Raw genomic sequence first — 13,666 nt, forward strand, 5'->3', positions numbered from 1 at the left:
ATGAAAAGAAGGGAAGAATTAACCACTCACACACGCACAGTGCACTGATAATAGGGGAGGTAGAAAAACGCCCAACACAAAAGGTATGATATGACATCACAGAGTCCACAGATGGATGTAGTAATTCTGAATATCAATGGACTGAACTTGCCCATTAAAAGATAAAGACTAGCAGACTGGCTTAGAAAACACAATCTATCAACCTGCTGCCTACAAGGGACACATCGAAGCTTACAGAAAAAAATAGGCCGAGAATCAAAGGCTGGAGAAAAATATACCAAGTAAATAGCCATTCAAAAAACCAGGGGTTGCAATCCTAATCTCTGAAAAAATTGACCTGAAGGTGCAAATCATAGCAACAAATAAGGAATGGCACTATATAATGTTCAAGGGAAGAACAGACCAAGAACCAGTAAGTATAATAATAAATATGTGCCCAATGAGAAGCTCATGAAATTTGTCAATCAGACACTCCAAAAGATCAAAAAAGAAATCACAGGCTCAATAATCATAGTAGGTGACTTTAATACACCTCTCTCTGAAAAAGATAGATCATAGGGAAAGAAGCTTAACACGGAGATGCAGAAACAAACTACAATTAGGTGACTTGACCTGATAGACATTTTCAGAGCTCTCCAACCAAATGCAAAAAAATTCATATTCTACTCAAGTCCACATGGCCCATAATTTCAAATAGATCATATGTTCAGACACAAGTCAAACCTGTGTAAATTCAAGCAAATAGATGTCATTCAGATGTCCCACTAAGACCATTATGCCATAAGGTTGGAAATCAACAAAAGGATGATTAAGAAAATAAGGGCAAACAATCGGAGGATGAATAGTTATTTTTGCAAAATGAGTGAGTACTGGTCCAGATCAGAGACAAAATTAGGAAGTTTTTAGAAACTGAGATTGTTAAAGTTTATTGTGCCAACCTGGCCAATAAACACATATGGTGTTAATTGAAGGGCAAAGATATAAATGGCTTGGCAAGCCTCGCTTTTCTAGTTCTCGGGTCTCTTGCTTTGTGATGGCTGGACCAGGGTGCAGCTGCCTTAGCCAGTTCCCTGCTTTAGCTGGGAAGGCTCACTTCCTGCAAGACATCCGTGAGAAGAAGTCACATGGACCTACCCCAATGCAGTCCTAGGTGCTAGAGCAGCCATGTGGAGACCCCTGCCAGCACTGAGATGCTTACACATTCACTAATTCAGCTTTCCTCCTGCAATCGGTGTCATACTGTGTGTTTTGTGAGATTGAGGGGGACTTTGTTGATTGGTGTTGGACATAATGGGCTAATGTTGGACTTGTGAACTTGGGCAGCACTGAGTTGGGATGTTTTCTTGATAAACTTACCCTTTATATAAGACTCTGTCTTATACATATGAGTTTATGTGGATTTGTTACTCTAATGTACAGAGACTAACACAGAAACCTATGAGAATGAGAATACAACGTATCAAATCCTTTGGGATAAAGCAAAAGCAGTTATCAGAGGAAGTTTTATAGCAATAAACACATACATGATAAAGGAAGAGAGACTTATGATTGATATGCTGGCACAAAACGCCAAACTAGAGCAGAGTCAACAGGACAATCCTACTTGAGGTAGTTAGTTTATTGTGCCAACCTGGCCAATAAACACACATGGAGTTAATTGAAGGGCAGAGAGAGAAATGGCTCTGTGCGCCTTGCCTTTAGAGTTCTCAGGTCTCTTGCTCTCTGATGGCTGGACCAGGGTGCATCTGCCTTAGCCAGTTCCCTGCTTCAGCTGGCAAGGCTCACTTCCTGCAAGACATCCCTGAGGAGAAGTCACATGGACCTACCCAGATGCAGCCCTGGGTACTGGAGCAGCTGTGTGGAGACCCCTGCCAGTGTTGAGATGTTTACACTTTAACTGAATCGGCTTTCCTCCTGCAGTCAGCATCATTGCATCTGTTTTATGAGATGGAGAAGAACTTTGTGGATTAATGTTGGACTTGTGGGTTTGGGCAGCACTGGGTTGGGATGTTTTCTTGATGCACACTTAACCTTTATATAAAACTCTCTCTTATACATGAGCTTCTGTGGATTTGTTTCTTTAAAGTACCCAGACAAACCCACTACTAATAGCAAAAGAAAATGACAGATATTTAGACAACTGGAAAAGAAATGAAAACCCAGAATTGAAATCATTACCATACAGACAACTGATCATTGATAAGGGCCCCAGAAAATATCAAATGGGAAGCAGATGCCCTCTTCAACAAGGTGCTTGGGAAAAATGGATATCTACCTGCAAAATAAAGAGTCAAAACCCTTACCTCACTCCATGCACAAGAATAAACTCAAGGTGGACCATAGATCTCGAGGTAAGACCCCAAACGATTAGGGCTGTTAATGAGGGAACTGGGACAAACCTAAGAACTTTGGTGCAGAGAATATATAGGCTATCAGAAATAGGGAAGGACACAGAGAGGAAGCATAAAGTGACAAGTGGGATATACTGAAGATAAAACACCTGTGCACATTGGAAGACTTACCCATGAGAGTAATATGAGATCCCACAGACTGGTGAAACATCTTTAGCAATGATGCATTTGACAAAGACCTTATTACTATAATCTACAATATTCTGCTAGCCTACAATAGGAAAAAAAAAACAGCCCATTGAGGGGGTAAGCAAATGACCTGAACAGAAGTTTTATAAGCATGGAAGTCCGAATGGCCAATAAACATATGAGAAAATGCTTCCGATCATTAGCCATAAGGGAAATGCAAATTAAAACAACTATGAGACATTACCTCACACCCTCAAAAATAGCCCAATTCAAAAAATCAGAAAGCAACATGTGTTGGAGGGGGTGTGGTAAGACAGGAACTCTCATCCACTGCTGGTGTTCCTGAAGGTAAGTGCAGCCATTATGGAATTTGATTTGGCAGTAACAAAAAAACCAATGGAAATTGAGCTACCATATGCCCCAGAAATCCCCCTAGTGGGCATATACGCACAGTTGACAATTGCAAAGAGTTGGAAACAACCTAAATTTCCATCAATGGATGAATAGTTTAAAGAACTGGTACATACATACAGTGAAGTACTATGCATCCTTAAAAGGCGGTCATGAAGCATAGCATCGCATAGGAAGAGTTGGAGGAAATTATGCCAAGCAAAGTAAGCCAAGCTCAAAAGGACAAATAAAACATGAGTTCACTGAGATAAGCTTAAAAAGGACAGTGGGCATAGAGGAATACCCACTAAACGCATAAATTCCCAGGATGAGGTCCAGGCACTCTGGTCAGACCCAACCCAGGGATGCATATGGCAGCCAACTAAAAAGAGGAGAAAAGGTGGGTGTGTGGATAGTGGGGATACAGGACACTAATCCACCCATGGGAAGGGTATGTATTCTTTATGTCTCCATAGGAAAGGGAGAGAGAAACCTGACCGTAACCTGGTACTCCAAACCTTCAGGGCAACATACAGGCACGAAGCAACAAACTACCAGAGAGTTCTGCAGGGGCCAGCCTCAATCCCATCTACATGGACCCCCTTCCCAGGAGAATGCACTATAGAGGACAGCACAGAAGAAAAAATAGGAGCAAACTAAGAAGGAGAGAGAGAGAGAGAGAGAGAGAGAGAGAGAGAGAGAGAGAGAGAGAGAGAGAACAAACTGCATTGTGGCCCACCTAGCCTCGAGGATGACAGTCCTGCTCAGAGCATCCAATGCACAGAGAGGACCATAGGGTTGGCCTCATCACGAGACAAAACAACCCCTCACTGACCCACAGGACTGCAGGGGACAGCACTGGAGTCACAACGAGGGAACTGTGCCTTGTCTGAACCACATACACACGGGGGGTCAAAGGAGTACAACAGAACAGCAAGGGGAGCAAAGCAACGAAGATTCCGAGGAATCCCAAAAATAGACATCTGACTTAGGGGTGGGCAGGGCTTGGCACCTCATCAGACGCAACTGGAAAACATTCATAAAGGTCAGCAGACAGCTGGAACTATTTATAGAACTTTTGTTTTCGTCTTCTTTTTCTTCTATGTCTATCTATATAAAATAGGCAGGATAAATAATCCCAAGGAGAATACAACAGGATTGACGGGTCTCGGAGGACAAGGAAGAGGGGGAAGAGGGGGAAAGGGCAGAGGGAGTCAACAAACCCAGGGACAAGGGAACAAGAGATTTGATATTGATGCAAAGAGGGTGTAGAATGTCTGGTGGGTTTGATCAAGTACAATGTAGCCCAGAGGACTTACGGAGAGCTGAATGAAAGTGGCATGACAGTGGGACAGAAAGAAAGTAAAAGGAAATAGAGAAAAGAACAAGCAGGCAAAAGACATTTATAGAGGTATAAATATAGGCATGTATGTATGTGTATATGTATATATATAATGATAGGAATATAGGTCTATGTACATATAGTAACATGATAAATAGTAAAGTAGCAGACGGACATTGGACTTCTTCTCAGATCCTCCCTCCCTCAACGTGAGAACACTTTGTTCTAATAACTTGGCATTTTGTGATGCTCACCTTCCCAAAACAATCGCCGAAGTCAAAATGGGTGCATAAGCAAATGTTGAAGAAAGCTGATGGTGCCTGGTTATTAGAAGGTATAGCATATCGGTCTTAAAGGCTTGAAGTTAAACAAGCAGTCATCTAGCAAGGAAACAACAAGACCCACATGGAAGAAGCACGCCAGCCTGTGTGATCACAAGGTGTCAATGGGAGCAGGTATCAGCCATCAGAAGACCCAAAAACTAACAATCATATCAATGCAAATGAGTGGGGTGGGGGTCGGAGTGGAGACCCAAAGCCCATGTGTAGACAATTGGACATCCCCTCACAGAAGGGTCACATGTTAGAGACTAGCCAGCCAGGATGCAATATAGCACTTACAAAACACACAACATTTCTCTAGTTCTTTAATACTTCCTCTCCACCACTAACATAACCCCAGTTCAACCTTACAAATCCAGCTAGACCAGAGCATGTACACTCATATAGATAAGAGCCCTTGACACATGGAATCCAGGACAGATAAAGCCCTCAGGATCAGTAATGAGAGTATCGATACCATGAGGGATGGGGAAGGTGCAGGGGGAAAGGGGGAACTGATTGCAATGATCGACATATAACAGGGGATGAACAGCAGAAATGTGAATGAAGGAAGATAGTGGACAGGATACAATATGAAAATAATAGTAATTTATCATTTATTAAGGGATCATGAGGGTGGGAGGGTAGAGGAATGAAGGTAAAAAAGAGGAGCTGATACCAAGGGCTCAAGTGAAAGAAAAAATGCTTTGAAAATGCTGATAGCACCATATATACAAATTTGCTTGCTACAACTGATGTATAGAGTGTTATAAAAGCTGTAAGAGTCCCCAATAAAATGATTTGTAAAAAAAATAAAAGCAGTGAATATATTAGCTTTATCTGATAATGGCAAACTATTTACAATACAATGTTAGCAAAAAACCAAGATATTATAAATATTTATGATTCCATCTATGTAAAAATAATGTGCATTGTGTGTGTATATTTGTGTATACAGGACACATACAAAGAACTCCTAGAAGAGACACCACAAACTTACAACAAAGTGCATTCATAACTGATGAGCGCAAAGGAGGTTTTCTTTTTCATTGCGCTCTCCTATACTCTACACCTCTTCTACGACAAGCATGCGTCAACTTTAAAACCAGAAAACGAACAGCAATAAATATATAAAACGCGGCAAAAAGTTCAAAGATTGAATTAAGATCATGGGAAATTTCCACAAACTTTTGAAGCCCCCATGTAACATAAGTCTAATCAAATAGGATACTATATACACTATTTGGCCAAAATTTACAATATTACATAAAAATAGGGTAGAAAGCAGCCCTAAATTTAGGGTACTTTTTTGTTTCAGATACTCTCATATTATATCATCAGTAGACTGGGAAAACATAAACACACACATAGATATGTGCACACATACATGCACATGCACGTGCGCGCACACACAAACCAGTGAGCGCGCTAGTACCTCTGCTCACAGGGCTTTTACTGTGTGTAATCTTTTCAGATCTAACCCGACAAGAGATGGTATGGTTGGATTTCTGGTCCACGTGTTTTAAACTTCCTGATACTTTCCTAAACATTTGATAATTTCATTATTTTACCAAAGGAGGGTGTTTCTTGTCTGAACAGAGATCTTAACACTTGTCTAAGATTCAAACATTCAAAATTAACATTAAAAGCAAAATATACAAATCATTCCTGTGGCGTAATCTAGAAAAGAACTAGAGGGAGCTATGTTAACTCTATAAATATTACATCAGCCATCCCTATAGTATACCAAGAATTCTTTTTCTGATAGTTATCAAGCTATTTTGTTTGTTTGCTTCCTTTTTTCCCTCACAAGTAGATGATCAAGTTTCTTAGTAAATTAAAACTCATTAAAATAATCTTGTTATCTGATAGAGAACATAGTGAAATGGCTTATTGCAGGTTAAAATGTAACACCTTATTATTTGGTGTCCCTTTTAACACATTTAAAATTTGTTCCAGGTTTAAGCATTTTATAATCTCTTTTCAATTGATTTTTTTGTTGTTTCATCATTGTTAATTTTTGTTTGTTTCCTGATTTTGTTTTGTATTTTTTTTCTGTATATAAAATCCAAGAGAAGTAAATGCAGAGTCCGTAACTGGATTAATTATTACCTTGGGGCACGGCAGGGGAGGTAGAGGGGATGGAGGGCGAGCGTCAATGAGGACGAGAAGGAAGAAAATGTTCGGAAACTGACTGGGGCAATGACTGCGCAGCTCTTCTTAATTCGACTGAACAACTGAATTGTGTTGTGAATTGCGAGCCAACACAAATTAAGTTTTAAAAACTCCTTGCAACTGAATATTAGAATTATCATTGATCACTGAAATAATAATCAATAGTGCTTACAGATTTTCAAAAACACGTTTCCCACAGAGAGGAACATTTCACTTACTTTAACTTCCACAGTCTTGCCTCCAGGCTCAATGTGTCTCTCTCTGTAGTCAGAGGACAGCAAATCACTGAAACAACAGCAAAGGAGTGATGGTTACAGAGCAGTCTGGACACGGAAAGAGTGGAAACCCAAATCACCGTTACACATCCCAAATTGCAACAATGTTTACACCCAATGTAAAAAAAAAATTCTCTCCACACAGTTTGCTATTTCTAGTATAAAATACAAAGCAGAACTAACTACAGAACCAGCCACTTCGTTGTTTAGAAAAGGCGATTGCACTGATCCAGGCAGCAGTTCTAGGAAACTACCACATGCAGAACCATTCATTTAAAAAGCATCTTCTGGCTTATTTAGTCTCTTTCTCAACCAGCTTCTCAGCAAATATTTCTTCCTCTTCTTCTTTTGCTTTTTGGAATGGTGATAACCATTTATTTATTTATTTTCATTAATAGATCATTTTACTGGGGCACTTACATATAACAGTCCATACATCACTATAGTAAGTGGACATGAACAAATATTGCCATCAACAATTTCAAAAGATTATCTTTCTCCTTGAGCCCCTTGCTACCAGTTCCTTTTATTCCCTCCTTCCCGTACTCTGCCATGCTCGTGAGCCCTTAATAGATTATGTATTTTTAGTTATATATATCTTACACTGCCCTTCCTATCCCTTCACCTCCAATCCTGGTGTGCATCCCCCTTGAAGGGGGTTATTTTGCCATCATTGCTATCAATTCTCCCTTCCTTCCCAGTTCCCCTCTTCCCTTTCCCTAAGCCTCCTGAAGTAGTTACGACCATTACGGTTTCTGGGGGGTTTGTTTATCCTAAATTCTATAAATTGAGAACTCTCATCTATACCCATGTATGTAGGCTGGAGTAGCTCAATTTGCGAGGTAGGACAGAGATCATAATGGTGCGGGGAGGAAGGATTAAAGATCTAGAGGAGAGTTGTGTGTTTCTTTGATCTGTCTCCTGGTTGCATCTTCCCTTCCATTTGGCCCTCTGTGCTGGAATGTCCAATTATCCCCTGATGGGCTCTGGGACTCTACCTCGACCCCTCTCCTTCACCTCGATGAGCTTGCTTATCAAATATCTTCTTACTGAATAGTTTTAATGGATGTCCCCGGTGTTTCTTGATGTGGAATGTGGAATGCTTTATTTGTCAAAGTATTACTTTCATCCAGAAATAAAAAGGAGGTTCAAAAAGTCCAAATGCAAAGGAATAGACCACCATCCTTTTAAATAAAAATCCCCTTTTAAGATTCCTTCTCCTAATCAATCTTGTTGTATATTTTTAAGTTTTTCTAACTTTTATCATCTTAAACTTGCATCTCATTAATCTATATATGCAAAAATTCTTCCCCTTTAAGAGTTGCCTCGTCATGAGTTCTGTAAAAAAAAAATAACTTCAAATCTTTAAACTTAAAGTAAAAAAACAAACCAACAACAAAATCACTGCCATCAAGTCAATTCTGAATCGTACAAGAGTAAGAAATGCCCCCCTGCGTTTCCAAGGCTATGAATCTTCACGGGAGTAGTAAGCCTCCTGTGGAGCAATTGGTGGCTTCAAGCTGTGGACCCAACTCAAAACCCATTAAGCCACTCGCATTCTTAAAGCAGTATAACATAAATAATATTGCTGATACTGTCAGGTGTCCTCATATCAATGCTGACTCGTAACGACTCCATGTAACACAGTAAACTCTCAAAACTCATTGCCATCAAGTCCTGGTGGCACAGCGCGTTATGGTTGGGATGCTAACCGCAAAGTCGGCAGTTCAAAACCACCAACCACTTTGTGGGAGAAAGATGCAGCTTACAACTCCCATAAAAAGTTCCAATCTTGAAGCCCACAGGGGCAGTTTTACCTTGTCCTACAAAGTCACTATGAGTCATAAGTGACTGGATCAATGGTAGTGAGTTCAGTTGCGTTACTATTATATTGACTCCATGTTTCATTTGGCCTTGGAATAAGCATATATACTCTCCTACTGACTGAATGGAAGGATCAGGGAGGATGCTCTCAGCTGCAAGCAGTGGAAAACAAAATCCTAAACAATCTTTAAAAACCCTTAAACACCTACATGGTGCTGGTCTCTTTCCTGGCACCCCTAGGAACCATTGGGTTGCTGTAATTCCGGGTACCGCATTTACGGAAACTCGTCCTTAGGTCGAAAGCCCTGAGTTTCATTAAAAGAGTAAACCATTCACCACATAAACTCGCAGCATCCATCTTCTCAAGAACCTTTTGCCAGAATTACATCATATGGACATACCTAGATCTCTTCTATGACAAGGGCATTTGAACCACAATGACGGTCTTTGATCAACAAAGCCTCCGCTCCAGAGATCGCCCCAGGGCAACATGGCCACTCACACAGAGTGGAACGCCACAAGGACGATGGCAGAGAGAAGCACTGTCACATGGAAATGTAGACGGATCTCCCATTATCCAAGTTAATTAAAGCAGGTAAATAAAACACCCCCAGGGGAGCCCTGGTAGCGTGGTGGTTTCATGTTGGGCAGCTAACTGCAAGGTCAGCAGTTCAAAGTCACAGGCCCCTCTGTGGTAGAAAGATGGGGTTTCTACTCCCGGAAAGAGGGACAGTCTCACATCACAGAAGTAGATCTACCCTGTACTATAGGGTCGCTAGGAGTTGGCTTTGACATGATGGCAGTGAATTTGGAATGTGGTTTAGGAAGAGTATTGACTGAAGCAGTAGTAGTAGTAATAATAATTTTTTAATTAAAAAAAGCTTTTGAATCCTATGGGTTTTTTGAATTTCAAAAAAAATTTCCTTTGAATAACAAAATCTAGGACAAGAGAATACTGCACAAAATCAGTTGCAGAGGGTGAAAAAGCAAAATCCTCTTAGGAATTCTATAGCTCTTTTAATAAAACCTCTATACCTACAAGACTTGCTGCAACGCGTTCCATGTAATTTAAACCAAGAACAGCCTGCGCAATTTAGTTTAATTTGTTTGCAGTACTGTGGAAGCCAGCTAGATGTTATTATTCTAATTATTAAGCTGAAAACCTTCTATTTTAAATATTTTTCTCACTACCAAACCACAAAATCCTTACCACCAACTTTATAACCTAAGTAAATTATCTTGTTGCCTCCTGATGAGAGATAATCAAAATTACTCTATGTTCTTTTCTTTTATATCATTACCAGGGTTCTATTTACATCATTTAACATACAAAAATGGAGACTTCTTAACATACAAACTCAAACTCACTAGCATCGAGTCAATTCTGACTCTTAATGACTTTATAGGGTAGAGTACAACCACCCCTGTGGATTTCCAAGATTGTACATTTTTACTGGAGTAGAAAGTCTCATTTTCTTTTGTGAAGTGGTTGGTGGTTTTGAACAGCTAACTTTATTTTTTAAATCATTTTATCGGGGGCTCGTACAATTCTTATCACAATCCATGCATACATCCATTGTGTCAAGAACATATGCACATTTGTTGCCATCATCATTCTCAAAACATTTGCCTTCTACTTGAGCCCTTAATATCTGCTGCTCATTTTCCCCTTCCCTCCCTCCCCACTCCCTCTACCTCATGAACCCTTCATCATTCATATATCGTTATTTGTCATATATCACACTGTCTGCAGTCTCCCTCTGCCCTCTTCTCTGCTGCCCCTCCCTCAGGGATGAGGCTATATGTAGATTCCTATAATCAGTTCCCCCTTTCTACCCCACATTCTCTCCACCCTCCATGCATCGCCACTCTCATCATTGGTTCTGGAGGAGTCATCTGTCCTGGATTCCCTGTGTTTCCAGTTGCTATCTGTACCAATGTACATCATCTGGTCTAGTCAGATTTGCAAGCTAACTTTAATAGTTAACCCCCTACACCACCAGGGCTCCCTCCATAACAGATAAGAGTTTTTATTTTACCTTAAATGTAATGAGGTTGAATTTATTCCATGGTTTTCAGTCAATTCAGGGGCCATGTGTTTTATGAAGAAGGGAAAAAAAGGTGTTTTTAAAATTGAATGAGGATTTACTTTTTATGTGCATGACAGAAATATCTTGGGATAAGTAAAACAAAAGCAAGGAACATAGTTTTCATCGTAAAAATTATTATTCTTTGTCCAGTGCTGATTGTCATAAATCAGAGGCAGTTGGCAGAGTACAAAAAATTTAATTTAAAATCCCAAGCCCAAAATTCTGTTGTCCATTCCTGCTCTGTCACTTACTTGCCATGTGACCTTGGTCAAGTTATTTAAACTTTATGAGCCTAATTTGCTCGTATCTGAAACAGAGACAATAAAAATTATCTCATAAAGTTGGTATGAGACTAAACAGTAACATATGTGAAATGCTTCCTCAATACTGATTTCAATCATCCTGTTCTCTAATGACTATCTCATATCTATTCATCTTCCCCGAGAATGCTCACTGGAACTGTCTAAGGATTTTTAAGACATTGACCTTACTGTGTTTTCATTGTCCTTCCCCTGTTGTGCTCACCCAGTGCAGTTTCTGTTTCAACTTCCATCATGATTTCACTCCCTTAACTACATGCCCAACTTCTGCACCCTTAATGTCGGTACCTTCACCGCACTCATTTGACAAAATGTCAGCAGTGGTTAAAAAGAAAGAAAGAATTAAAATAAAACTTGAACAATTCCTCTAAATGAAGTCTGACCTCAAGATGCAGAGCGTCCTGAATGCTCATACTTTGAAGCTATCAACATAATTATCAGCTCTACACTACTCAGAAATCCCAATACATTTGCCCAGCAAGTTTACTGTAAGCAGACTCTTTGAAACTGGTCCTGTCTCAAATTTCCACAATGTTCCTTCCTCGTGGAGCCTAATGATGAATTATTTCTATTCTCAATGGAGACAAAAGAGGATGGCCTTATCTTTTCAATACACCAACACCTTGTTTCTGCGCCATCCTCAAATAGGAGACATCAACAGGCCTAAAGCACAACGAGCTTAGCCAAAGACCAACTTGCAATTCTACCTTCAAAATATATCCGAGCACAACTTCACAGGGAAGAAAACGGAGTTCATCATCTTTACCAGGTGAGCAAAGTTAAGACCAACAACACAGGAAACCAGTATCATGTTCTTCTGAAGTGATGCACAATATAACTTAGCATGGTCCCTTTAAAAATACATAAAAGTATCAGCAGGGTTGCAGGTAAGTCGGTCTCTCTATTAAAAAATCCTAACTTGTCATAGAGTTGATTCTGACTGATAGTGAGCCTACAGGACAGAAAACAGAACTGCCTGTGTCAGTTTCCAAGACTAATTTTTCACAAGAATAGAAAGTCCTGTCTTTCTCCCATGGATTGGTTGGTGGTTTCAAACTGATAACTTTGCAGTTCGCAGCCCAATTTGTGTTCTTAGATTAATTTCCATGGACTGTCTCTTGACTGGACAAGACACGCCTGGTGCCAGGATTCACAGACTCACCTTGTGAAAAGGAGCTGGGGGCACTGATTTCAACACGCAGCTATCACTGAGGCCTGCTGTCTTTAATATTGCTCCCAACCTCAGCTGCTTAGACCCTTAAGGCCCAGAACCTTACTAGTTCAGCTTCTCCAGACAGAAAACTTCCTTCGTCTGTCAGGGAAGGAGCAACATATTGGCCCGATGATGGGAACTGCGGCGATCTGGGGTGTTAACTGCTCTTATAAAGATCCATCTTCTACTTGCAATGCATCACTTGGCCTGATTATATTTATTAAAATTCTGTCTGGCGGTTTCCATTTTCATACTGCTAGTTGCGATTTTCAGGTCTGGTTTTGGGTACTGAATAGAATTTCAGTGCTTATCTTTGTCACTATGGGATCCTCCAGCTTCCAGAGAAAGAAAGCTCATCAAGCTGAATACGCCCTCTCTTCCAGGGCAGCAAGCGGGAAAATGAATACTAATCTATGTCACAGAGCAATCTTTGCCAGGAATGGTTCCTACTCAGGAATCCAGCAATGGGAAAGTAACTACAACCTCTAAAAAGTGTGTAATGTTGAACAGTTTTCTGGCCTAAAGTAATATTTAAACAGCATATGTTTTATACAACATAAATAAGTTTTAAGCCAGAAGTATATTATTGCATTTCTCGCTTTTTCCAGATGCTTGTAGATGCAAAACAAAATTAAAATAGGACTGTTGGAATTCTCATCTTAAAATCAAGTTTTAGAGTTCAGCATCTTTTAATATTAACGTACCTTACTTGCTCATACAACCCAGCACCCTGAAGTATCTGGTCCCTCCAATTCCAGAACACTCCCCAAGACCAGCCTTTTGTTGTAACTAGTAGTCTGCTTTACCCAGTCTGTTAAATTAGTTACCATCGGTCTATTCTTGTTCTGTCTTTCAGAGTTTTATTATTGCTGCTAACCTGCTTTGTTTGTGGAGTTTATCATACCTTCATTGTCATCATCCCAGAGAAAAGACAGATGGTTCAGTCTTCCATACGTAACCAGAAATATGGAGATAAACTTAAATGTCTGCTTCTTCTATGATGAGCATATGGTTTTGATGGCACATGGTTGAATTAAGCCTAATATACTCTGAAGAGATTTAATATTAGTTCAAGAAATTGAGCTGCCAATTAATGAATTGAATTTTTTCCTAGAGTGGTAACTATGAAAAAAAAAACCTCACTTGGTTGTTCTAAGTTTGGTAAGCTTTTAAAAAA

General features: G+C 39.9%; 1 protein-coding gene across 13 annotated transcripts in view; it reads right to left on the minus strand.

The window, feature by feature from the left end:
- ADAM22 (ADAM metallopeptidase domain 22) overlaps positions 1 to 13,666 on the minus strand; it is a 269,416-nt gene that overhangs the window by 124,935 nt on the left and 130,815 nt on the right. For all 13 annotated transcript variants that reach the window (XM_075557629.1, XM_075557630.1, XM_075557625.1 and 10 more), the window contains one exon: positions 6,986 to 7,052. In XM_075557629.1, coding sequence (XP_075413744.1) covers positions 6,986 to 7,052 — 67 coding nt within the window. The remainder of the gene's footprint in view (positions 1 to 6,985; positions 7,053 to 13,666) is intronic.

The sequence above is a fragment of the Tenrec ecaudatus genome, chromosome 9 (assembly GCF_050624435.1).
Source record: "Tenrec ecaudatus isolate mTenEca1 chromosome 9, mTenEca1.hap1, whole genome shotgun sequence".
Classification (NCBI taxonomy): domain Eukaryota; kingdom Metazoa; phylum Chordata; class Mammalia; order Afrosoricida; family Tenrecidae; genus Tenrec; species Tenrec ecaudatus.